The sequence below is a fragment of the Pygocentrus nattereri genome, chromosome 24 (assembly GCF_015220715.1).
Source record: "Pygocentrus nattereri isolate fPygNat1 chromosome 24, fPygNat1.pri, whole genome shotgun sequence".
NCBI classification, from domain to species: Eukaryota; Metazoa; Chordata; class Actinopteri; order Characiformes; family Serrasalmidae; genus Pygocentrus; species Pygocentrus nattereri.
The window spans coordinates 9224916-9250251 of NC_051234.1; the positions used below are offsets into that span (position 1 = coordinate 9224916).

The 25336-nt window shown below is 40.1% G+C and overlaps 1 protein-coding gene across 2 annotated transcripts in view; it reads right to left on the reverse strand.

Annotated features, from left to right (window-relative positions):
* Window positions 1–9191: 9191 nt before the first annotated feature.
* The window catches only part of spire1b (spire-type actin nucleation factor 1b), a 48307-nt gene continuing 32162 nt past the window's right edge, over window positions 9192–25336 (reverse strand). The window contains exons 7-17 of one of the 2 annotated variants that reach the window (XM_017695804.2): window positions 21695–21781; window positions 19727–19856; window positions 19114–19155; window positions 15388–15536; window positions 14169–14262; window positions 12688–12830; window positions 12411–12548; window positions 12098–12168; window positions 11922–11949; window positions 11664–11800; window positions 9192–11228 (exon numbers count right to left, since the gene is read on the reverse strand). In XM_017695804.2, the coding sequence (XP_017551293.2) occupies window positions 10964–11228; window positions 11664–11800; window positions 11922–11949; window positions 12098–12168; window positions 12411–12548; window positions 12688–12830; window positions 14169–14262; window positions 15388–15536; window positions 19114–19155; window positions 19727–19856; window positions 21695–21781 (1284 nt within the window). In that variant the 3' untranslated portion in view covers window positions 9192–10963. The remainder of the gene's footprint in view (window positions 11229–11663; window positions 11801–11921; window positions 11950–12097; window positions 12169–12410; window positions 12549–12687; window positions 12831–14168; window positions 14263–15387; window positions 15537–19113; window positions 19156–19726; window positions 19857–21694; window positions 21782–25336) is intronic. The other variant, XM_017695805.2, reaches the window with a different exon arrangement.

Sequence of the window (25336 nt, forward strand, 5' to 3'; positions counted from 1 at the left end):
TGATATCCAATGTTTTTAGACGCATATCTGCTGATATCAGCACATAAATGTTTATGAAATGTAGAAATCGGGACTAAAACTAGCTGGATTAGTATCAGGGAGAGATATGTTTGTTTATTTATTGTATTTTTTGTTTATTGTGAAGTAACAAACGCAGTAAAATGAATAAAATGTACGTTTTAATGCAGTAACTCGGTGTCAAATCCAAACATCTCTCTGACAGTATTTTATAAACAATTATTTTTCCATAATATGATTCCAATATCATCATGCATCCCTAAAAATGTATATTAATATTATTGTTAGTGTTAATATTAATTTTAATATCCAGAATTCATATTTCAAAACTGGATCTCCCTTTAAGCAGACAAAACACAGGTAAAACAGATAATCACTAAAGGTGCAACCATGCATCAAGACATTGTGATGCAAAAATGAAATAATGCATTCTGGAGAATAGACATTCTATTAATTATGACATTGAATGCAACTGGATTGTTTAAGCACCAAAGTTCGCAAATCACCAGCACCAGTCAATCATTCAGCCTATCCAAATTATTGTGAGAATATTCAGTCGCGAGAATATCATTACACTTCTAATAATTACAGTACATTTGATGATTTTCTTGCTTTTTCACAGAAATATTGAATAAAATGTGTAAAAATATATTTTGGTGAACAGTCTGGAACATTTAAATCCGCACTGTGGAGTGGATTTTGTAGATTAAATAAGTAAGTGATTCCAAACTTGTGAACGCTGGCGTACTCAGGAGTTCAGGTGTTTCAGAGACACTGAGTTATGCAGAACCAATGTAGCCACTGCTAACAGCTTTATGGATCAGAAAGGCAAAGAAATGGTTTTAAGGCAAAGAAATGGTTTTAAAGTGTGGAACATCGAGAAAAGAAATACAAATTCTGCTTTTTTAAAAAGAAACATCTCAATCCACGAGGGTTAACATGGTGGGATTCCTCAGCAAGACAACTGAAAAGAGAAGCAGCTTGATAAAAGCATGCTAATGTGGCTAATAGGGCATTTCAAAGAAACATTTCAGTCAGATATCCCTCGGTTCCTTTAGCTGGCTCCAGTAGTCTATCTGTGCTCCTTCTGTGGAGTAAACAAATAAGAACTAGCCTTCAGTTAGCACCGTCTCATTTGCATAATGCGAATTGGCAGATATTTGTGCTCGTTCATTGTTAGAAACATTAGCATTTTTGAGTCGACTACGCTAGTGAAGGCCGAAGTAGCATATCGCCGTTGTCAGATCAAAATCTCCAAAATGTTAAAACAGACTTTATTTTTAATGGAAGTCAATGGAACCAGAATTTATTCCAAGTCATTTTGGGCCATTTCTTTTGGTCCATTCATCATGAAATTTACACAGAATATATGTCAAAAACTGAAAAAAAAAAAAAACGACAAAAATGGACATACGAGGTTTCCTTCTGACAGCTGTGATGCGTTGTTGACAGCAATTTTTCTAAATTTCTGCATAATTAAACGGTAAAGATGTAAACAGAGTCGTTCAGAGTGGTTTGGTGTGACACTCTGTGAAACTCTGTTGTAGAGAAACTAACCAAATCACAACCGTTCACAGCGGTGATGATAGCAACCAGACGTCTACCTCTAAAAGCTCCCTCCAATTTTTAAGGAAAAACAGACAAGAAGCATCGTGTAGGTTCACTGGTGGTTTTGGATAGTGAATAAAATGTCTATATTTGTGTTGCGGTCATGGCGACCCCTGGTTCCTATCACCACCGCTGTAAACCATATCACACCGAACCAACTCTGAATCACTCTGTTTATACATCTAAAACACTGAATTATGCCGCATTTCTTTTTTAAAATTGATGGTATTCCCTTTTAAATTATCCTGCTTACTGAGAAACTGCTATGTGGAAGAGCCCCATGTAGGTGGAATAGGACTGTGAAATGCAGACAGGGGATGGCAACAAGGCAACTTTACAACATTTTGAGTCCGTAATTACTCCGTTCGTATAAAATTAAATACAGTTTTGATACACATTCTGTACATCTGCAACAAAACCAAACAGATATGTACAAGTCTAAACCAGGACTTCCGTCACGTTACAGCATGTTGCACTGGGCAGCCTAATATAGCATAACCATCACAATACATTCTCCAACACTGATGCTCCTGTTGGATGCTAAACGTAGTTTTACTCAAATTGTAACTCGGTGATGGTTCACAGGCTGCGCTGATATATATACAAGCTATATTACAATCAGCAAACTACAGGGGAAGGTATGGAAGAGGTTAGAACAGAGGACGATTCCCTTCATGACTACGCAACACAGCAGTCGCCTTCAGAACAAAATGCTCTTTTTAAATTATATATAGTTATAATTCAGTGAAAAAGTACACAATGTACCCCTCTTACACCTAATGCACTCAACAGGCTGAGACATGTGCTTTCTGAAGTTTACTTCTTTAGCTTTAGCACTGGAGCTGCGAGGCTAACGTAGCTAACAAGCTGAAAAGCGTATTAGCAACAGTTAGCGTGGTGCAGTTAGCATAACCAAACCACCTCAAAGTGTGTTGAGTATTACAGTATCTCTCATAGACCTGACTGTGTGGTTTCTGACACTGTACGGCAGACTGTTGTCTATAAACACGATAGCTATGTAACAAAGTAGGTTAGCATAGCTAACAGTAGCAGCAGCCTGAATTTTGCCCGTACTTTGGGCCACAAAACTAAAAAAGCAAACATGTCCTGGCTGATCGACTTCATTCGAAGCAAGAGGGGAAACTGTCGGGTTTTTCATGTTAGCCAGCATAGCCAGAATAAGTTGTGCGTCATTTTGTAATCGCATTTCAAGAAACTTGGGGTCTAACTGTTTTTTTCTGTGAGATACATGAGCTATGGGATAAACGAACGGTGGGATAAATGACCTGGGCTAACCAAAATGCTTCCAATTCGGTTTTGTCCTACACACATTGTGTCCCTGGATCCTCTAAATTATGAAACTGAAATATGAAGAATGCCGCATGCTATAAGCAAGCTAACAGCCCTGCATGCTCAAATGATGTTGCATAAAAACAGAGAAGCTATAAAGGAGGAGAGAGCTCACCGGCTGGAAAATATTTGGAAAGGCTTGCAAGGCAAGAAGGAGCGCAGTAACAGAACGACCCAAAAAAGATATTTTGTGCATTATTTGAGCCAAACACTACAAAGTATCGATGATATTTTTGTGATATTTTACAAGTGATTTCAAATGTTTTTAAAGCGGTAATTTGGCCATCGATTTTGAGTTTTGAGGTCTCTCTCCCCGTTCAAAGAGTGACTGCAAATAACTGCCTGGTGATGCTGCCAAACGTGGCTGCCGACTCTGGAAATCTGACCTCATTTACCATATCACTGGTAAGCGTTTAGTTTGATCCCCAACCACGTGTGTCCTCCATGACTATCTTCCTCACAGACACACAAGCCAAGTGACATACTGCAATGCGAAGAGTTTCAGCTGTACTGGGAGGGTCTTTGGTCAAACTTGGAGGGGTTTCAGTTATAGTTGGAGGGTCTTCGGTTGTACTGAGAGGAGTTTCGATTGGACTAGGAGGGGGTTTGGTTGTATTGGGAGGTGTTTTGGCTGTAGTGGGAGGGGTTTCAGTTCGTACTGGGAGGAGCTTTGGTTATACTGTAAGAAATTGCAGTTGTACTGTGAGGGGCTTTGGTTGTACAGGGAGGGGTTTCAGGTGTACTGGGAGGGGTTGTGGTTGTACTGACGAGGGATTTTGGTTGTACTGGGAGGAGTTCTGGTTGTACTGGGAGGAGTTTTGGTTTGTTGAATGTGTCTTGGGGAGACGGATGTGTTTACGCTGCTGTAACATGCGCCTCAAATGCATCTCAGTCCGTCTCCCAAAGTGGTTTGAGTGATCAGATTTGTATCTGTCTTAAATGTTTTGGGTGTGTTCCCATCTGCACTTTCATATGACCTCATCCAGATATTATCCTGATACTCAAGACGCCTGAAACAGCAAACCTAACTACCACGTTGGACAGAGCGTGGGCTACTTTGGATGAGGTTGCCAGATGTTCATGATCAACGCGCTGACTGTTTCGTCCACAACTGTCGCTGACGTGTCACATCTGGTGTGATTTCAGTGTTACCTTGAATGTAGCATAAGGCATATTTTGGCTCCTTAATGACCTTATAATTCAGAGGTTCCTGCGACTTTTGGAGAAAAAATGTCCGTACGGCAAAACGTATCAGCAGCAATTTATCAAAAACACCATTCATGTTCCCCATAGAGAAAACCAGCTTAGACCTGCGCTACCTTATATGGGCGTGACGCCAACTACAGAATGATGACACAATTTTTTAAGCAAATCATGCCAAACTGGCCTCCAACACTCAGTCTAGGTGTTCATTTCATGCTGCTAGTCAAGGGATAAGACAGAAAGCAGCTGTCCACTGCTTTATCACAACCAGCGGTCCTCCCTTCACTTCATCCGCTCGGTGATGGCTGCAAAAATACACATTCCTACTGTTATTACTGATAGAAACAAGCTTCAAGAGAGTGCGCTAAAGAAGTCTGGGGAACAACTATGGCTTACACAAGAACGCCTCTCAAATCGTGAGAGAATATGATTGTTATATTCTTATTTTAAGAAAACGTGTGTCTCTACAGGAGCTACAAATACATACAGAATCAAATTAACACTCAATTCAATTCACCCTACAGTAGCCAGGGGTATCCACGCTAACAATAAAGGCAGACTCCGGCGTTTTCAACCTAATCTCTATCTGCCACAGCTGTATCATGTAGACTTGTGAATGTGTTCTTTAGTAAAGGAATTGGGTCTATACCGAACCAGAAACACTCAATGAAGCCTTAGCATGATTTACGGCTTCTTTGCATGGTGAAATGATACCTTCCGATTGATGGAGAATGTGCTGTGGATGGTTCTATATAGAACCTTTCTGAAAAGGGTTCTACGTTGTACCAAAAAGGGATCTTCTGTTGTTATGATGTCAGACTTTTAACAGAAGAACCCTTTTTGGTGCACTTTACCATACTAAGAAGCCATGAATCACGCAGAAGCTTCACTGAGTGTTCATGGTTCTATATAGAACAAATTTCTGTACTAAAGAACCCTTGGAGAACCATCGTTCTGACAGTGATTATTGCAGATAATAACTTTTACATGCTTCCCCACACGTAGAAAAGAAATGCAAAACCGTTGACTCTTATATAGACACTTATACTAGAAGTCTATGGGCAGCTGCTGAATTATGTCAGTAAACATAGGAGGAGGAGTCTGGCCTCCTCCTATTTCCCCCGTTATATCAAAAACAGGAGTGCAAAACAGCAGAAGGTGCCCATGGCCGTGTCCTCAATGAATGGGAGTAAATGGAGCGAAACGGCTAAAAAAACGAAAAGTTAAAACAGGGAGCGCCCTCTAGTGTTTGAGTAACCCGAAGACATTACAGAGCGGGAATTCTCCTCTCTACAAGCTCTCTGCCTTTTCTTTATTCTTTACTTTTCATTCGTAAGTTTATCTGTATAATTAATTCATTCAGAAATGGGTCTAGCTCTCAGGAGAGAAATGAGAGCAGAGCTTTCAAAGGCCTTGCTTGACCACCATGGTCAACAGAAAGCGTCAATGGGTTTTTGCTCAGGGAAGCACGTCAAAATTATTATCTATGGGTGATTAACAGCACAATATAGCTGCAGCAAATACAGTTTAGGTTGAAAAGCGCTGGAATATTCTTTTAAGAAACCAAACTAACACACTTAATGGGCCCACCATCCTTGTATTTTATCCACATACTATGTTTGTATGGTTCACATCTTTAAGTCTGACATATGTAAATGAGTGCTGTCCTGATTGGCTGTCCTGCATTGCGCTTTATTCAAAATGCAGACCAGGTCTACAACACTCTCAATCCTTTCAGGTGCGAACAGGCGAGGCTAAACTACTGTAGCCTGAATAGACGGGTATATGTGTGTTGTGACATCACAAAAACCATTTAAAGCAGACGGTTTTTGCAGGTCAGTTTAAACTCTGCGGAGTGAGCAGTACTTTTTATACTACATTAAATGATTTTATTTAGAAATAAGACATTTTTACACGATATGGGCCCTTTAATTCCCATTCCAACTCACTGTAGCTATTAAAACAAGGAAGAATCTATTGCATGTTTACGCTTTTGTTGAGTGCTTTGGGGACAAATACATTGTCATCATCTTCAAACTCCTCATCATGCCTTCCTAACTGGCTTCGCTTTGAAGCTCATGATTGATTTAAAGGATATTTGTTAGGCAAACTATAAAAAGAATTGTGCCAGTTCTGAGATGAATTTGAGTATTTACAATCTACCAAAATGAAAGAAATGTGACATTTAGGCTACGTTCACATTACCAGGCTGAAGTGGCACATATCAGATTTTTGGCCCTAATGTGACTCAGATCTGATGTTTTCAGGGCTGTGTGGACACAAATCTGATCTTTTCAAATCCAACCTGAGCCACTTTCATATGTGGTCCTAGATTGGATACGTATCCGATTCATGGCCATGCGACCTTAATGTGACACTCATCAGAATTCATGTGCTTTTGTTCCTCTGCGCCATCATTCAGAGTTACTCTGGCAGCAGCGCCGAACAGAAGTTAAAGCCTGTAAATGTTGGAAAAGCAGCTCGCCTCGCCTTTTTCACCTTCGTCTCGCTCTAATAATGAAGCTGAGAGCTGATCAGAGTTAATGATCTTCTCAGCGGAGCTCGTTCTGCTCGTTAGTTTGCGCTCATAACGAACGTGATTCATTCACGTGACGTTACTGAGTAGGATGCGCGCATGAGGGTCATTTCAGGACGCTGGTTTATTCACAATGATGACCGGTTTGAGTCAGTTACCTAAACGAGTGTGAACCATCGCATCAGAGAGATCGGATTAGAGCAGAAAATCACATTTGAGCAACAAGGCTTGTAATGTGAACGTAGCTTTAGATGTCCTGACTGATATTTTATGTAAACTGACAGACTGCATAATTTTTTTTTATGACCACTTCGCCATACAAAAAGTCACGTATACAAAACTGCCACTGAACATGAACAGCTCTCAAAGCTTTTTTTCCCTGATACTAAAATAAGAAGAGTCTTAATTTAGGAGCTTATTTTTGCATCTTTGTACATGTTGTTTTTGTTTTGTTCATGTGTGCTTATTACTGTGGTAGAACAGCTGTGAATGCTGTACTTCTACCAGTCTCAGCTCAGTTCATATACTCTGTACTACGTTAAAAGGAAATTCTACTGATGTTTCTGCATAATTCAGAGTGTGAGATGTAAACAGAGTGATTCAGAGTGGTTTTGTGTGAAATGATTCAGATGTCTTTACAGTGGTGATGGGAACCAGGGGTCACCATGACTACGACACAAATACAGCCATTCTATTTACTATTCAAAACCACCAGTCAACCTACACACATCGTCTGTGCTTTTATTTGGTGATAAATGATGGGAAAATGTGAAGTAATACGTTTTCTTTGGGGACTACTTTGCCTGAGAGCTCCCTGCATGTATCCCTCCACCATGAGTATGTTTTAAAGAGATGCTTCAGGCTAAAAACTATAATTTAACGATGTTTCAGACGTGAGGCAGCATATTCAGCAATTCCTGTATTAAGCTTCACTGAGGGAGCTTGTAGAGGTGGATGTCTGGTTCTTATCTAGAGTGTCTGTTTATGTTCCAGCATGTGATCTTAGATCTGCAGATACTGATCTTCTGCAAACACCTTCTGTAAACTAAAGAAAACATGGAGAGTTCAGTTATTCTGCTTCTAAACTGTGGAGCTCAGTTCACCTTTTATTAGAGAGTCAAGCTCAGCGCTCACTTTTAAGAAGCATCTAACAACGCTGCTCTTTAACTCAGCATTTAATTTAAACTCTATGTCTCATGTGTTTATCTTTAAATCTGATCTGTCATTTTCTTACATGAGTATAAATTAATGCTTATAATTTTTTGTACTAATTTTGATAATAATCATTTGGGCCCATGCTTAAACACTCCACCCTAGATTACACCCTTTAATATGGCTGCTACAAAGAAACAAGCCACTGGGAGACCAGAAAAACTTAGGAGATCATCATATCGGCCACTATTATTATTATTATCACCACCATTTCGAACAATTCTAGAATGGAATATTTCACACCAAACCACTCTGAATCACTCTGTTTAAATCTTATGCATTTAATTATACAAGAACTTTCAGAAATGACTGGCATTCCCCTTTAAACCTGATATCTAATATTTATAACCTGCTGAGCTTTACATATTCATAACTGAAAAACGATCTGGAGCACAGTTTTGAAGTTTTAAATGGACGCATGAATTAGTTAGTTTTTGCTTGATTTTTTTCCCCATTTTTCAAGGAAATATACCATGATCTGCCCTGCAATAAGTAAACTGGTATGGAATGGGACCATACCTGAAGTGTGCTCCAGTGGTCAGAACACATGAACACTGGACCATTTTCTTCTACTGTGTGGAGGAGATATGCTGGCTTGAATGAACCTCAACTACCATACTGAGGAGGAAACTGAGCGGTCCTTCTGCTGCCTTCATGTGCGACTGGAGTTATGCTTAATATGTAAACACAGGAACATCCCAAGTCGTTATTACTAACTTCAAAAACGATTTTTAATCAAGCAAGGAAGGAACGTTAAGTGGTCAGTTCTCATTTTTGTCTATTCAACTTACTTTTCACTGATTAGTTGGTAGACATTTGCTTACATCTGTAGCCGCGGGTTGCCATATGTACATTTTTACAGCGGGGATAAGTGTTAGGGAGATCATGCTAGCTGGTCAGGGTGGGAATGTCCAGAAAAGCTGGACAATATAACAATATTTATCACTACTGTGATAAATTATATCATGTCACAATATGCTTTTCTGCACTCTTAAATAAAGATGGTTCTTCAAGGGTTCTTTAACAAAGAAAATGGTTCTATATAGAACCATGAACACTCAAAGAACCTTTTGCCATGTTTAGCGGGTTCTTTGCATCATGAAAAGGGTTTTTCAGATTGATGGAGAATGTATTGTATATGGTACTATATAGCACCCAAAAGTATTCTTCTATTGTTACTATGTCAAGCCTGTAACATTAGAAGAACACTTTTGGGTGCTGTTTAGAACCAATTTCAAAAAGGTTCTACATAGAACCACCTGCAGCACATTCATGCACATTGTCTATCAGTCTGAAGAACATTTCCACAATGCAAAGAACCCTTTAAGCATGCAAAAGGTTCTTTGAGTGTTCATGGTTCTTTACAGAACCATTTTCTTTGCTAATCTTTGTCATCTTTTTTGAAGAGTGTGACTACGTAATTAAAGAACATTAGGCAACCGCATGTTCCATTACAAAGAGAGCATAATTAGTGCTGTTTACATGGAACAGTGCAGCTTAGCATGAAAAACAATAAATAAACATTTTAGCGGCCCCTACTGGAGAAACGTCAGATAGAAAATTTTTCTCATTTATCAAGGAAATATACTGTATCATGTCCTGCCTTAAGTGAACCGGTATGGAACGTATTGTGAGTTTAGAATGTTTCAATAGAGATGTGTTGCATCTAAATGCTAAAACACACTGAACGTGATGCAAATAAACAACATAAAAATGTGACATTTTTGCTGCAATGTTTTTTTCCACATCAAAAGTAAAACCACTGGATGCACTGCAATTTTTTGGAATTTTGCTGTGTTGTTTGCGCCTCTACCAAAAAACAGGCAGAATGTCTTTAAGCGATAAAGATTTCATTTGCACCTCATAAAAAGGCAATCAGTGACACTGGGTGGGCTGCTCTCCATTTTGAAAAAGTGAAAGAGTACAGAGAGTTTCACCACCTCTCTCAGATATTTGGTATAGTGCTCAGATGACTGTAACTGAGTTTGAGCTGCTTTTCACGATGCTAACAGCATCCATGAGGAAGCAGAGGGCATCTAATCTTTCTGACATTTGTCAAAAAGTTCCGGTTGCTGATTCGTCAGCTTGGGTGTCGCCATGCCAACAGCAGAAACGACAGCAAGTTCCCCATCGGCAGCGAAAATTAGCAAAAAATCAAGCCAAGGAGCGAATAAAATAACATCACACAAATTCCAAAAAATAATTCATGTCTACATGACCGTTTTCTGACCCCCTTTTTACCCCTTAGAATTAAACGGCCTATTTTGTTACTGTGCCTTTAAGACTAAACGCATGCAAATGAGCTCAGTTATGATCAACTGTCCTGTATTGTGTCATAATCAAGAAGCAATCAGAGCTGAAGCACTACTTCAGTCTGGGTGGGTGAGGCTAAACTGTTGTAGTTTGAACAGGTGGGTAGATATAAATGAGCTGGTTCTTGTGACATCACAGAAAAAATTAATTTTTTGCAGTTCAGTTTCCACATATGGACAGTATGGGCCCTTTAAGTATAATTTTTTTCCCACTCCTACCAGCTAGCTAGCTCACATTTATGATGTGTTCACCACCCTAAGTTATATTTCATATTTCTTACTACAGTGCACTTAAATGCAAAGACTAAAGTGGTAGACTATTCCTTAATTTACTTGTAGTAGTCACCAGTTAGGCCACAGATATTGTTCGTTTGTTTATGTATATTTTAAAATATGTATATTTTTGAATGATGACCTTGGGATATTTGGTGGGCTTGGCTAAAATATTTTAAATTTTTCCATCTTCAAAGTTCTCAAATGTAAATTAACTATAACTTTGTGGAAAAATAGGACTGTCCAATCAGCACATGAAGGCAGCGTTGGTCCATTTAGAAGAACTAGTACTTGTCAGACTTTATGGCTGCTACACCACACAGTCCATGCCTGCCTCCCTCTAGACCAAACAGGTGGACATATACTTCCCACTCCAGGGTCTCCTACATCATTTCAGTCCAGCGATTAAGGTCCAGTCCAGGCTTTGGATCAGACAGAAAGGTCTGGCGGGTCAGACCTCATTGATAGTTCTCTCTGAGGGTCTGTACTCCCCCCCTTTTGAAGAAGACATGACGAATGACTGTGTTTTGCGCTTCAAGCGGGCGCGCTTGGTGGCCAGAGACAGGCTGTGCTTGCTGGAGGAGATGATGTCGGAGATGAACTTCTTGCAGTCCACACAAACCTCCATGCTGCTCCAGTCCGCAGTCAGCTCACGGGGCAGCTCCACCTCCTCCCGTGAGGAGGACGAGGAGGACTGGCGCGACGCCTTCGACAGTCTGAGACACAGAGGGAGCGTGTAGGAGATGAAGGAGAGAGCAAAGGCAGAGAAACAGAAAAGATTTCACTAAATATATTAAAAGATTTATTATTATTATTATTATTATTTAATTCTTTCTCTTTACTTCTTTTATTTTATCTCAGTTATTTTTGTCTTTTCTTTCACTCAAAAATGAAAGAAGGGTGGGTGGGTAGGGGGGGGTGCTGACTGCCAGATCTGTTATGTCAGCTAACAGACGCCTGTGCTGACTAGTATCGCGTTCAGCGATGGGGGGAGAAGGGGGGTCATCCTACCCACCCAGATAGAGTGAGGCCAATTCTGTTCTCTTGGACTCCCGGCTACGGGCGGCTGTACCATCACCAGGGATCGAACTCGCGATCTAGGACGACTAAATCAGCTCTCTGAAGTCCCCCAGTGTGACCCAGTGTGTTACCTGGACATGGTGCGGTGGAGGCTGGGCCGGTGGTGGCTCGTACTGCCCTTTTCTGATTTGTCCCGGGACAGTGTGGAGGTGGAAGGACCCAGAGAGTAGATGGGCAGGCTGCCATAGGGTTTAGAGGGCAACCGAATCTATAAGAGCATCAGGAAGCAGACAGAGGGAAGCAAAGCGTGTGATGCATTTAGGGTCTCTGAAGACTAACAACTCCTGGACTATAGTTACTGTTCTGAGCAGAATATGAGGATGACGTACCTTCTTACAGCACTGTGAACACACAGGCCTGCAGGGAGGAAGGAGAAAACATGCTCTGAGTGTGAAAACCTGACAAAATGTGAAAATCTATCTATCTAATATCTATACATACTCTGGCTTTATGCCAGGTCTAAGGTCAGTCTCATTACATCAGATTATGACTAATCCATTCTTACCTTTTGCAGAACTGGCAGGTGTAAGACCACGTGAAGAAGGAGAACTTTTTGGTTCGACAGCAGAAGCAAAGCTGTGCAATATCATTTACAAAGAGGGAAAAACATTCAATCAGGCTATCATTCAATTAAACAATTAATGGGTTGTTCAAGAGGTGGCTGATATTTGTGGCAGGGCATATATTTTGCGGCGTTGTGAAAGGCTGTATTTATTAACGTAGGAGCATGTTGTGAGTGGCACTGTGCGGCACGTCATGTGGTGCAGTTACTGCGTCTGGTGTGAAATGGGCTTGTCTGTGGGTTATTTCTGATGTACCTTTCCCTTTTTCAGTGCGTTGTAGATGTCTTTGTACTGCTGGAACTTCTCCAGCTCGGCTTTGACCAGGACCTGCCGGATGTGCATCACCTCCTCCACTGTCAGGGCCAAACACTCCACCGGGAAACAAAACTCCTCCTGTACCAACACACAGTGCTCAAATGACCACGGCATTGTTATGAACAAAGCCACAGAGTCAAAATAAACTAATACAACTTCAAAATGGTCCTGTCTGTAGTTACAAAAGGAAGGATGTAAGTGTCCCTCGTTCACTCACTAAGGATTTGGAGCTTTGTTTGGACGGAGGTACGAATTGGCGCACATTGGTGGGTGTCTCCTTCTCTATAGAGTGTCTCCTCTGGGCAGGCTGCTTCCTTTCAGGCTGTGGCGTGGAGGAGATGGGCAGGAACATGGGTGGGGCTATGAGAAAGAAAGAGGTCTATCAGGCTCTGTGTTTCACTGTAAAGCGAGCAGTGGTTTGGATTCACTTCCCACAGAGGGTTTAATACTGCTGGGGCCAAATTTAACCACAGACATTTGAATCAGACAATCATAACAGACATATTATTAACTTTGTAACTGTTTTACAGTGAGCTGAATATTATTGGAGAAGCCAGTTAGCTTGCTAGCCACCTGCTGAACAGTTCACCTTTATCACCATTTACACTTGTACTTCATATGGACGCAATTTGTAACTACAAAGTCTGTGCATTAGTGAGATCCTGCTGGTGTGGGTTTCCTCTCTTAGTGATGCTCACAACACTGATTAAGAGCTAAAAGCTCCCCCTGTGGAGACTTTTCAGGCTGCTGTATTATGACCTGTGGATATTCTTCTTATCATTCACATTGTGAGCTAATCTTTAAGCAAGTTCATCAAGAATGTACCTTTGGATTGATAACCATGTTTTAGACACAAAATATGGTAGCAAAATTGAGCGATGCATTTGGAGAGTTAGGCCCAATCCCATTTCATCTTTTTACCCCTACCCCTTGTTTTTGAGTGTCACTCTAACCCCTTGGAACTGAGTTACAGGGGGTAGTGGTTGAAATCTTGCCCTACAAAATGGGACAATCCTCAAATAACAAAAACAAATAACAAAAACAAAAAAATAACAAAAAGAGAAGGAAAAGTTCAGCTCCTCACTGCTGGGCTTTAGTTACATTTAGGGATTTATATGCCTTTAAAGGGGGGCTAGTTATTTATTATCACCCACCGCTAATTCTTTGGTGATATGATGCTGAAGTCGGCTATTCTCCAGCTTCTTGTTCGAATTTTTCCGTTCGACCTTAAATTGAGCAGGACTATTGGAACTGCTCAGAACTGCTGGACTATTTAAGGTGGAACGGGAAAGTTAGCTAGCTAGCTACCAAGACATTAGCATACTATTATACTATTAAATAACTATTATTATTTTTACGCTTGTTTTGAAGAAAAGGACCATAATACATTGAAACCACATTAAACTAAGATAATATAATGGTCAGTGTCATTTTTAACAGGGAAAATTCTCACATTTGTGGGTTTCTTTGGTCTCCTGTTCAGCCATCTTGCTGTTTTTTTCTCATTACACTATGTTTGGAGTGAGTCTCTGGAAAACCTCAGTTTGGAGGGCCATGTAGCCCTAACACTTTGCCCTACCCCTCTATCTCGACAAGAATCAGGACACGTGCAAAACAGAGGGCTAAGGGCTCAGTGGTAGGGGCAAGGAGTGAAATGGGATTGGGCCTTAGATTGGCAATTAGAGATGGGTAACTCACTCTTCTTTCCCACCACAGACTCTGGTGATGTGTCCTCCACCATGGGTGTAGAGATGCTGGAGGTGCTGGCTGACCTTTGACCCACTGTCTCATCCTACAGAATGAGTCACAGTTGATTGGTTACTAAAAACCAACATGCACACAACATTCGCAGAAAGGCATATTCACCCCCAAACACTAACACGGCTAACAATGAGTGAAAACTAACCAAGGGTAAATTTAGCATGATTGTCTTGCACAAATTCTGGCTGCCACTAGAGAGTTTGGGGGGTTTTGTCACTCAGCGTGTCCCAAGAACTGCCTACTTTGCCAGGAAAGGGCCATCTGACTAACATGCAACCAAAACCCATTGTTTCTAAAGGCAGCCTGTCAGACAGGGCCTGAAAATTATACATCTTGAAAACTTTCTGTCCAAGCTCGACCCAAACTACGTCAAGTTTTGAGTCCAAAATTGACCCAATTACAACAAAATTCTATCTGAAACTGACCCGTACCAAACCAATATCACTCAAAGTGTGAGAGTCAAATCAAACATGTCAGTTTAGCAACGGTGACCGTGTAGTAACAATAATAACCATCACCAGATCATGGATAAAATATAAAACAACACAAAATAATATGCTATAATAACTGAATTAGTCTAAAATGAAGTGTTAATCCTGCTTCAACATCTTATTCATCAAAAAAAATGCTTTTAAACAACATTCCAAAAATTTTTTTAGTCTGGAGAAGCTTTTCATGATGCAATGTTCTCATGCTGTGTTGATATGCTGACAATACAAGACGAGATTTCTGACTTGTTTAACCTCTTTCTGCAAGCCCCCCAGTGGCCATTCTGCCAGCTGAATCGAAATCGACTTAGATGTTTTTAAATCAAAGTTTCACTAAGAATGATTTAGGGATTTGGGGACCCCTCTGGTGAAAATGTGTATTGCGTGCCTTTCAGTTTTAACAAACAAATCCTACTTATTGCAGCTTTAATATAATAAGTTTTTTTACTGTTTTACTTACGGAGCAAAAAGTGAGTACATTTACAAGTGTGTATCACCAGTGGGAGTGTTCTGATTGTTGTGGCATACAATATAAATCAGATGGTCTGTGTATCTGTGGACGGAGCTTCTGAGGCCAAGACTAGCTTTCTGCCAGCTTTCATTCACAACTAACCACGTTAGCACTTACAGGTGAAATACTCCCTTAAACCCATACAAAACAGGCTCACGTCTGAGTCAGAGCTGTCCAGTTCTGACAGCGTGGGCGCCTGGAGCCTCTTCCTCTGGAAGCCGCTGGCGCTGCTCTGTGGGAGGGATGAGCCGTTGGCCAGCGAGAGCGTGCTGGACGCTTTCCTCGCTGCATCAGGGGTTGACACGTCTGCACAGACCGACATAGAGCAGTCACACACAGGTAAACACGGACACCATACGGATAGAGGAGTGTAGGTGTGTCGGAGAGGGAGACCACAAGCACTTGTAAGCCAGCACACACACACACACACACACACACACACACACACACACACACACACACACTGCAGGTGTAAATCACAATGCGCTCATATGATCATTTTGGTCAGTTTTTCTTGTGTTGACCCATTTAAAGCAGAGTTATGCTTGGAAGGTCATTCTTTGCTCAGTACAAAAGAGTTCGTATTCTGCATTTGTCTTCAATTTTATTTTTTTTCTCCCTGAACTTCATCGTTAATAAATAATATTCTAATACTTATGTACAAAAAATTCACACTGAACTTTTGCACAACCATTTTCCAACCTCTCTTTATGCCTTAGAATTAAACACATTTTTCTTATTGTATCTTTAACCCCTTAATATCTCAGGCTTAATTACATTCTAAGGCTTATTATTCAGTAACTGCAGGGACTTCAATGCAAACTGGCTGAGCTATTCTTAGGTCATTTAAATTGTTATGGTGTCAAAATCATTCAGCGTGGCTCGGTGTGAAATCCAATGAAACCCACTGACAAAACTGTTCACAGTGGTGGTGATAGGAACCAGACGTCTAAAGCTTCTTAAAAACCTCCCTCACAGAAAGTTATTACATGGAAGAGTTATGAACTCACTGGCTGATGACTGAGACATTGCACTGAGACAGTACTTTTTTGACAAAAAAGGTATTTTAATCAATTTATTTTAATCAATTTGATATCAAATGAGACAAGAAGGGTGTTGTAATACAAAATAGTCCCCAAAGAAAACTTACTAAACTTAATAAACACTATTTTACCATCAACAGTACATAAAGATAAATATATAAAAATGGAAAATGTGCAGGTTCACTGGTGATTTAGTCACTAAACTGACTATATTTGCACTGTAGACTGTAAAGAAAAAATCTAAGTCAGTAAGTTTATCTACAAATTAACCATTTCGCATAACTTTCATATTTCATGAGCTACATTCAGAAGGTGGGTGTCATATGAGAGCTGTAACTGTCTTCTTTCCAGGCAAATAGATGGGTGATTTCATTTTAAACCCTTATAATAAAAGAAACTGAACTCAACTTTTTTCTACTGAAAGTCGAGCTATTTTTCCACAAATCTGGGCTATAAACTAGAAACAGATGGCGTCTCTTCAGTGATCTGCTCTGTAAAGATTATTTTTATGAAATAATACAAAGAGCATCTAAGATTTTTGGCTTTCAGCAGTAAACTGTAAGTATATAGCAATATGTGTGATCATAAAACGCATTTTATATTAATTTGGGGGGGGGCTTTTACAAAAAATTAAATAAATAAAATAAAAACAAAATTTACATTTTTTTCATGCAGTTACTGAACAATTTGCCTTACGCTTTGGTCACGGAGATATCCAAAATATACCCTGGTCAATAAGAGGTTAGATCTCTACCAGATATTTAGAAAATTAGTGGAATTTAAGGGGCTAAAACGGATATACAGTTGTATGCAAAACTTTTTTTGTGGATTTTATAAGCAAAAATAAGCTTCTCTATACATGCTGTACAGAGCACACTTAAAAGTGACAGTCTTCTGCAAATATTAGTGCACAATTTATATTTATTTCCTATGTTCATTAGAAAAAAAAGTTTAAAAAAGTGACAATTTTGCAAAAGCCACAGTTTATATTCCATTTTTCCCCCCAAAATATTAAACAAACTTTTCAGAAAAATTCACTGTGGGTCATTTAAAGGGGAATTCCATCATTTTTAAAAAATCTGCATAATTAGATCACTGATATGTAAACAAAGTCATTCAGAGTGGTTCCGTTTGAAACGGTTCACTGTAAAGAAACTTTTGTCAACCAATGTTTCCACACAGTGGTGGTGATAGGAACCAGGGATCCCAATGCAAATACAGAGAGTAAATATTTGAATCACTATCCAAAAGAGCAGTCTATAAGTACTGTGATGATAAACTGTAAATTAAAATAACGATTAATAAAAAAATACATTTTAGGCCTTTTAGAGGCATTTAGCTCTTCAGACGTCTGGTTCCTATCACCACCACTGTGAACAACTCTGACTCTGTAAGCGTCTTTGGAAGAGAGTATTTCACATCAAACCACTCTGAATGACAGTCTTTACATCTTAATGAAATGATGATATGGTATGTGTCAGCGTTTGGATCTTTTGATCTGTGGACTGTACCATCTGGCTGCTTGTGTGGGTGAGTTATACCGATCAGGCATAACATGATGACCACCTCCTTGTTTCTACGCCTACTGTCCATTTTATCAGCTCCACTTGCTGTATAGCTGCACTTTGCAGTTCTATGATGAAGTGCTAGACCAGGGGTATTTAATTAAAATTCAATAAGGTCCAGTACGTGAAAATTTCCTCAAGCAAAGGTCTGGAACCTCATAATGCCTAACTTGCATCATGACTCAGTGCCATATACTGTTTACTGAAGTAGGCAAGTAGGTATATCAACATCTTATGCAGTCAACAACTGAAAATCAAATTATAAAGTATCAAATCAAATCAAATTATAAAGTATAAGTCAGTAAATAAAGTATAAGTCAGTAATATTTAAACAATATTTATGTATTTATTATTTATTTTCAGTCAGTTTTCTCTTTTAGAGTGCACCATGTGAAATAACTTACCACTGACTCACTTTCTTCTCTGACTGCTGTTTCTCACCTCATCCCTTTCCTGTGGGTGCATCACTCACTAGAGTCTCAGTGCTCATCTTAATGCACAGATCTGATTGGCTAAGTAGCGTCACATGTGATATTTACAACGTGGTCCGCCTATTTAAAAATTCCAGCAGCACTGCTGTTTCCAACCCACTCAGACCAGCACAACACACACTAACACACCACCACCACGTCAGGGTTACAGCAGTGCTGAGAATGATCCACCACCCAAATAGTACCTGCTCTGTGAGGGTGCATGGGGGTCCTGACCACTGAAGAACAGAGTAAAGGGGGCTTTGTTAGGGGGCTAACAAAGTATCAGAGAAACAGATGAACTACAATCTGTAATTATAGAACTACAAAGTGCACCTATACAGTAAGTGGAGCTGATAAAATGGACAATGAGCGTAGAAACAAGGAGGTGGTCATCATGTTACGCCCTATCGGTGTACATTCTTTCCTTGTGCAGCTACTTTTCTGATGAGAAGGCAGATGGAAGCATCGGCACGTGTGCACGAACACAAACATATGAAGGCCTCACCATGGCAACGGCATGTCGAAAGCTGAGAGGAGCCCTAAGAAGAGCTCCAGCTGGTGAGCACAGACGGGCAACAACAGCTATTATGCCAAAAGATGTGATTTATCACTAATTAAAGCTACAGAGAGATAAAGTTATCTCCTCTGTTTTGGAACAGAGCTCCCTCAGCTGAACTGTTAGTGACACCAAAGCATGGAATGATGTGGCAGATGTGCTGCACCAAAAGCTGAGCCAAAGCACCAAGGACAACCAAACGGGCCAATAACAACAGGGGAGGGATAGCAGGAGTCACAGCTTTACCTGAGGAGTCAAAACTCTGAGAATTGCTAAGCGGCCGAAATACTGCAGGAACAAAACAACCAGGGCGTTAAAACATGGCAGGCTTTTCAAGCGTGACTGGCAGATCAGACTGACTTTATTCTCCTTTTTCCCAAGTCTGGTACTCAGATACGTTGTTTACTACTTTGTTTTTACATAAACAGTAAAGATATAAATTGAAATATAATCTGAAATCAGTCCTGTTCACTCTTATGGGGCCTTTAGGTGCACATACTTGTTTGTTGCTCGGAAAAAAGCATCTACTAAATGGATAAATGTAAATGTATGGAGACAAATATTACCAATTCTGTATCATTACAGCTTTGATGTAAACATTTAGCTGAGCGTTGGCCACTCAGCATGATTCAAATATAAGACTGTGAATTTAAAGCCAGCATGGCTGGAATGTGGCACAGTAATGATAATGCTGAGCTCAATGAGGAGCAGCTTTAAATTGACTTTATGTGGCTCAATTGTCAATTTAAATGAATTAAATTGACATCATTTAACTGTCAATTTAAAGGAGAGAATAAGAGGCTTTAAGTGAAAATAAAGCACCTGTTATTTGAGTATGTGTGTACACAGTATGTCTTACCCGGTCTGCTCCTGCGGATCTGGTCAGGTGATACTGGGCGGAGCTTCCTCTCAGATTTGATCTCCTCCAGGATGCGCTCGTGGAGGCTTGGAGGACGTTCAACCTGCGGCCTCAGCTTTCTCGCTGCCACCTACACACACACACACGTTTGTTTCTCTACCTTGTCAGGACATGGGGTGTTCCATATGTAATATATGTCTGTATATGTAATATGTCTCATATGCATTTATGCATTACACACACATAATATGACCTCATTTATTCCATATATACATTTTACATATTTACATAAGCAGCGATATGTAATAAAAATATGCCCTATTATTTGTTATAAAATGGATAGTTTCGGTCCTAAAATCTGATTGGCTGAGCCGCGTTTGAAGCTGTTGTAAAATACACTATATATGCACAACTATGACACCTCACAGCAACTCAACTCTGTATCACTGCACCACAGCACGAAAAACGCTTGTGCTATTAATGAAATAATCTTTGACTCTCATGCTGCTTACATGGAGAACCGATTGTACTGATGAAGTAAGATCCCGTTTTTTTGTTTAAACTGAGGGGCTGAGGACTATTCTCAACTAGAACTAGGCTGGTCAGCTAGCTAACAGGCTTAAAGAGCCAACAGCCTAAACAACTCCATCATTAATATCACAGACTCACTGTAAAACGGCAACATAAAAGTCTAAAAACGTCACTTGAATGTCTTTGTTTCAGTCAGAAGTCAAACTCAAGCTCAATCCCAAACGGCTCCGTACTCCCTGAATAGTGTTCTAGCTATGACAGTTTAGAAATTCTAGCCTCTACAGCCAAACAGTGCATCATTTATTGAGCTTGGATGAGTCCCAAACGGCTATTTCTTAGCTTTATTTTGCTCCATTGGGCTGCAGGATCCAGTATTTAAACTCCTATGTAGTGCACTATGTAGGGAGCAGGGTGACATTTGAGATTCAGCCCCAATGGGAAGATGCCACCGCTATGATTGGCGCTAAAAAAGACTCGTGGTGGTAATTTGGTGACCAAAAAATATTTTTAAAGCGAAATGTTATCATATGTTCATATATCATATATCATGATGCATAAAACTATAAGACTGCAATATACAACGACGGAACGTTCTCCTCATTCACTGGTCCGTGGTTGCTTGGTAATGATACAGCACCCTAAAGGAACTACATTTCTTGGTGGAACACTTATTTATGTTGATTAGTATTAATAATAACAAATTATCATCTGAAATATTGTGTATTCTATTATATTTCATGTTGGCTGCCGTTTTATACAAGCAATAATCCACGTGAGGCAGTGCTTTACTGTGATTTTATCACAGGGAATTGAGTTTTAGGTATTCCACTTCATGTCATGTCTAAGAACACATTCCTGTGATAAATTCCCAGACATGCACAGCCTCTTGTGGCTTGTTGCTTCATTATAATGTTGCTGTATGAATAAAATGCATCTCCAAAATAATAACCTTTTTGGACATTTTGGATAATTTCTATTATAGTTCATCATGAAATTTTCCCACAATTTAAAGGCCAGCTGGCATTTTCAAATCACGTGAAAAATGAAACACGCAAATAGAAATACAAAGAACACGAAGATCCATATGTACCTACATAAGCACTACCACATAAAAGCTGCACTATTTGCATCATTGAAAACACCAGCTGCTCTTCATGCCATGTGAACATTTTATGATGAATGAATTAAATGTTAAACTTAAGTTTTTGTTTCTTTCACTGTAAACGTGTCAGCAATTTGAGGTGTTATTATGGCAGAAGTGATCCATATGTAAAGACCTTTATGTAATATGAATTTTATAATCCTAATCCTAAACCTAACACTAACCCTAACCTCAGGGACGAAAAAGACACCATCTCCATAAAAGAAGGTTCAGGATCCTGTCCTTACAACACGAGTGCTCCTGTACTGTGAGAGGTGTTCTTGAATGTCACTCACGGGGTTGAGAGGAGGTCTGGACCGTATGAAGTCCAGGATGACCTCATGTGCGCTCTTCTTTAACCGTGGGGGAATGTCTCCATTTACCTGAGAAACAAAGACAGGCGTGTGAATATATACAGTGTTTCTCAGTCATGCACCCTCAGACAGTGTACTAGGTGTTTCTCTTCAGCTCCTGGCTGTTAGGATTTTGGGTTAATGGGTTACCAGAACACGTTTGGAATGAACTTGACAAACAGTCTGCATTGTGTTTTCACAAATTTCAATGAATTCTAATGATCTGTCTTTGTTCCAGATTCGAGGTGCTCCTGGCTGCCTTGTCAACAGTCACATTCACATTGAAATGAAATGGACAAACACTGTGTGCATGTTGGAGGCCACAGGCCCCGAAGGTTCAAATGTTATATAACTGAAAGGCCACATTACTCCAGTGAATAGAGCAGAATAACTGCAAACCCAGCATATAAAGAAAGGATCACTACATGTGCAGGTCTAATGATTCTCATTCTCACATTTAGTGAAGGAAACGCAGAATGGTTGCGCAGCTTAAATGGTTCCCACTTCCGGCTAGGTTGTTGTTAGTTTCTATGGTGGTTTATCTGGTGTTGCTGGCTGGTTGCTATGATGTAGTTAAGTGGTTGCTATGGTGTTGTTAAATGGTCACTATTTGGTTGCTATGGTGCTGCTGAGGTGTTTCTATGGATTCCTAGGTGGTTGCTATGGTGTTGCTAAGTGGTTGCTAGGTGGTTGCTATGGTGCCGCTGAGGTGTTTCTATGGATTCCTAGGTGGTTGCTATGATGTTGCTAAGTGGTTGCTTGGTGGTTGCTGTGGTTTTGCTGTGTGGTTGCTAGGCGGCTGCTATGGTGTTGCTAAATGGTCTGTATTTGGTTGCTATAGTGTTGCTATGATTTTCCTATGTCAATGCTAGGTGGTTGCTATGATGTTACTAAGTGGTTGCTAGGTGGCTGCTATGGTGTTGCTAAATGGTCACTATTTGTTTGCTATGGTGTTGCTATGGAGTCACAGGGGGTTGCTATGGTGTTCCTATGTTAATGCTAGGGGGTTGCTATTATGTTAAGTGAATGCTAAGGTATCACAGGTGGTTGCATTGTGGTTGTTATTATGTTGCTAAGGTGGTTTCTATGGCTGCCACCTTGAATTTCCTGCCACCTTAAATACACTGCTACCTTAGAAGTGTGTGTACATTTGTGTTGTGTGGGTGTGGTGTGTGGGTGTGGTGTGTGGAGTTTGTGGTATAGCGGTGTTTTGCACTCCACTCATTCCTATGGTAAAAAAAAATCCACAAAATTCTATTGTTACAAGGAAACCGTGCATCCAATCAAAAAGCTGTATACAAGCCCAAATCACACAATTAGACTGGACAACCTGGAGTGCGATTGGTGTTGATATCTCAAAAACTGCAGGATGAGTTACGCTGCAAATACCCGGCAGACAAATAGACAAATAAGAATAATAAAAGCTGAAGAAGAAGAATATAAAACGAATAACAGTACAGATTAATTTAATAATGTTTCAACAGCAGTTAGACGTAAAGGATGTGGAGGTGAACCCCAGTATAGCCCTGCTGGGTGTAGTCTTGAATTTGTCACTAAACCTGAAATCCCACTTAAAGAGAGAGGATGTCATGACTGACCATTCATACATTGCTGAGGATCACATTACTGTCCCAACCACTATGTATGGACAGTTTCACACAGCCATACACAGGTATCTCATGTTTCTAGCCTTTCAGTGTCCGGGATTCTTTACCTCTCTGTTGTCTAAGGTCTACTTTACAACACATCCAACCAGTTTCATTTGTCCTAAGAGGTTTAGAATTTTCTCCAAACGCCTTTTCTTTATTTGGAAGAATAAAGAAATTATTTATTTTGCGCAGTTTTTTCACTTTCAGTCAAAGCAGTAGAAAAGCAAATGTATGCACAAAAACGCCTCAGATTCTATAAAAAGCACCCGAAATCAATAGAAATTCTGTGCAAGAAAGGACATATGGGAGAAGAAATTTCTGTCAACCATGTTAAAAACACATTCTATTATATCTTTTCTTCTCTCGATCACAGAAAGCCTGGAAAGTTCAAGAAAATTCAGAGGAAAGCTTTTGTTGTGTTCACAGGTCTCGACAGGCAGCTCTCTGTTCAGTTCTCCTTCATTTTGCTTTCAGAAAACTGGACAAAATGTCTCAGAAGGGTAAGTAACACTATCTACCATTTCCAGACACCACTTACATGCAGATTTCTAAAAGTTAAGTGTTTTTGAATAGTTTTACAGTTGATGCTTGGAATACATCAACACTACCAGGACCCTTGTTTTGTCCAGTTTGTAACAACAAAGCATGAAAAAGCAGATAAGCAAGAAAAAAAAAAATGATGTAATCAAATAATACCACCTCGACCAAACCCAAGAACGCACAAACAGAACAGGCCAGACAGCATCGTTAAGGTAAATTTTATACATCTATGGTATGGCTAAGAAGGACATATTAACGTATTCAAGTGTTGATTTCAAGCTCACAGCTACAGCCGGGTATTGTTTGAAAATGTTCAATACTGATACTGATCCGAAACCTTGAAATCGATATTGATACCAAAACAATACTTTTTCTATTCCTTTATTCTAGTTGTATCAAACAAGATACATCAGAATTAATTATTATTTATTATTAACAATTTCATTTTTCTCTCTTCTTGGCCCCCCATATGAATCACTACACCTGGATTAGTGGTCACCAGCTCTCCTCCTGGTGATCTACTTTCCTGCAGAGTTTAGTTCCTGGACACTACTGGACTGCTGAAGGTAGATCTCCAGGACCAGGGTTGGTGACCACTGACCCTGATGCCGTAGTTTAAAAAAGCAAAAAGAAATGGATTTAATATTTTTAGTATGTGAGTATAGTTCAATACAGCAGTGGACAGCCACCTGGCCACCTAATAACTGTCAGTTTTGGTGCTAGATGAAGCATGAAGGTTGACTGAGAGAAACCCCCTTTTTCCCCCCAATACCTCCAGCGCGAGGAGGGTGGAGGCTAACACAGGCTTCCTGAGACCTGTGAAGTTCTGTCGCATCTTTTCAAACTGCTGCTAACGCAACGTCACTGGACAGCTGAATACGCTCAGAGGAGAACGCTAACCACCAGCCCTGTCTCTTGGACTCCCGGCCATGGATGGCAGTAGCATCACCAGTGATCGAACTCATGATCTTCTGATGATGGGCCCGATGCTTAGATGGTTACTAAGGGAGTTGGGTAATATCATGGTAATAAGGTATATTGTGATATTTTAAAATGATGACGGTATTTCAAAACTATGATGTCAAACTTCTATTCCGTTCTAATGGACCAAATAAACATATTCCATGTTCCAGCAGCTCACCATTAGGTGGCGCTGACAAAAGAGGGGAAAAATCTCAGAGGTAGAAAAACCTCAGCTAGGCATGACAGCAGCTCAGCGATGGCTAAGAGCTCCATTCACCACAGAACACGCCTGATTTCATCTTTCATTCCATCACGTCACTCGACTACACTCTCAGAATGTCCTCTGGGGGTCATTTTAGCATCAGTTAGCTGGAACTGAGCCCGTGCTGTGCTGTGTGGCTGGTTTAGCCTGCTAAGTAAGCTCTCATTAGCT